The 1817-nt window shown below is 61.3% G+C and overlaps 1 protein-coding gene and 1 pseudogene across 1 annotated transcript in view; one reads left to right on the top strand and one right to left on the bottom strand.

Moving 5' to 3' along the window:
- The window catches only part of LOC108638853, a 200105-nt pseudogene that overhangs the window by 6679 nt on the left and 191609 nt on the right, over positions 1-1817 (bottom strand).
- LOC115307144 (gastrula zinc finger protein XlCGF7.1-like) overlaps positions 1377-1817 on the top strand; it is a 5560-nt gene continuing 5119 nt past the window's right edge. The window contains exon 1 of the mRNA XM_029957981.1: positions 1377-1418. Within this exon, the coding sequence (XP_029813841.1) occupies positions 1377-1418 (42 nt within the window). The remainder of the gene's footprint in view (positions 1419-1817) is intronic.

Raw genomic sequence — 1817 nt, 5'->3', positions numbered from 1 at the left:
GTTCTCTAAAGGCGGTGCGCGCGCAGAGCGCCGTGTTGACTTCCGGGAATCGGTGATGGCGGCGGGGCCCGCATTGTGCTGTAAGAGCTGGCGGGGGGTGCGGGAGAGCGGGGTCTGGGGGTCCCCTCGGGGGCTGCGGGGAGCGCGGCTGGGGGGGGAAGGGCTGGAGGTCTCGTGGAGGCTTAGCGGAGGAGTTCGGGGGTTCCCGAGGAGGTTTTGAGGGGTCCCTGAAGGGACTCGGGGAAGGTTGACGGTCCCTGAAGGGGTTTGGGGGTCTCTGAGGGCGGTTTGGTTTCTGAGGAGATTTTGAAGGGTCCACGGTGGGCTTTGGAGGTCTGCGAGGAGGTTTGGGGTTCCTGGGGGGCTCTGAGGGGACCTTTTCGGCACTTTTGGGGTCTCTGGGGGGTTTAAGGTGTCCCGGACGGTTTTGAGGGTCCCTGAGGGGGACTGGGGGGGTCCCTGAATGGGCTTGGGGGATCCCAGGTGGGTTTTGCGGGTCACTGAGAGGGTTTAGGGGGTGCTGGGGAGGGATGAGGTCTCTGAGGGGATTTGAGGGGACCTTGAGGAGGTTTCGACGGGTCCAGGGGTGGATTTCGGAGGGTATTTCAGAGGTTTTGAGGGGATTGTGGGGGTCCCCTAAAGCTCAGCAGTGGGGTGCAGGGGGTCCCCAGCCCCCAAGAGAAGGGGCCTTGAGGTGCCCCCCAGAATCCAGAGGGGGACACATGTACCACATCTGGATATGGGGATCCCACTGCCCCCCAGTATATCCCAATGACCTCCAAATGACTCTCAGTATAGCCCAGTAACCTGCCAGTGTCCCCTCGTGTGTCCTGGTAATCCCCCAGTAACTCCCCAGTTCTCTGCCAATGCCCCCCCGTGTGCCCCAGTTCCCCTCCAGTCCCTCCCAGTGCCCTCCCAGCATCCCTCAGTTCCCCCCCAGTCCCTCCCACTGCCCCCTGGTTCCCCCCAGTGTGCCCCAGTATCCCCTGTAATCACCCAGTGGGCTTTGGAAGGCTCTGAGGAGGTTTGGGGATCCTGGAGAGATTTTGTGGGGACCTTTTAGGCACTTTTGGGGTCTCTAGGGGGTTTAAGGTGTCCCAGACGGTTTTAAGGGTCCCTGAGGGGGACTGGAGGGGTCCCTAAATGGGCTTGGGGTGTCCCAGGTGGGTTTTGTGGGTCACTGAGAGGGTTTAGGGGGTCCTGGGGAGGGATGAGGTCTCTGAGGGGATTTGGGAGGACCTTGAGGAGGTTTCGACGAGTCCAGGGGTGGATTTCTGAGGAGATTTCAGAGGTTTTGAGGGGATTTGGGGGGATCCCCTAAAGCCCAGCCTTGGGGTTCAGGGAGTCCCCCGAACCCCAGGGGAGAGGTGCTAGGGATGGCCCCCAAAATCCAGGGGGGGGAGATGTACCACATCCGGGTAAGGGGATATCATTGTCCCCAGTATATTCCAATGACCTCCCAGTCACTCTCATTATGGCCCAGTAACCCTCTCAGTGACCACCCAATGTATCCCAGTGACCTCTCACTGCCCCCCAGTATGGCCCAGTGATCCTCCAGTGAGCACCCAGTAACCCCCAGCATGGCCCAGTAACCTGCCAGTGTCCCCCCGTGTGTCCTGGTAATCCCCCAGTACCTCCCCAGTTCTCTGCTAGTGCCCCCCAGTGTGCCCCAGTTCACCTCCAGTCCCTCCCAGTGCCCTCCCAGCATCCCTAAGTAACAACCCAGTCCCTCCCAGTGCCCCCTGGTTCCCCCCAGTGTGTCCCAGTATCCCTCAGTAATCACCCAGTGCCCCCCAAAGCCCCCCAACTGTCCCCAA

Source organism: Manacus vitellinus, unplaced genomic scaffold (genome assembly GCF_001715985.3).
Source record: "Manacus vitellinus isolate BGI_N305 unplaced genomic scaffold, ASM171598v3 scaffold_132_pilon, whole genome shotgun sequence".
Taxonomy (NCBI): Eukaryota; Metazoa; Chordata; class Aves; order Passeriformes; family Pipridae; genus Manacus; species Manacus vitellinus.
Note: the sequence above shows the minus strand (reverse complement) of the source record. Positions and strands in the feature narration are given on the sequence as shown.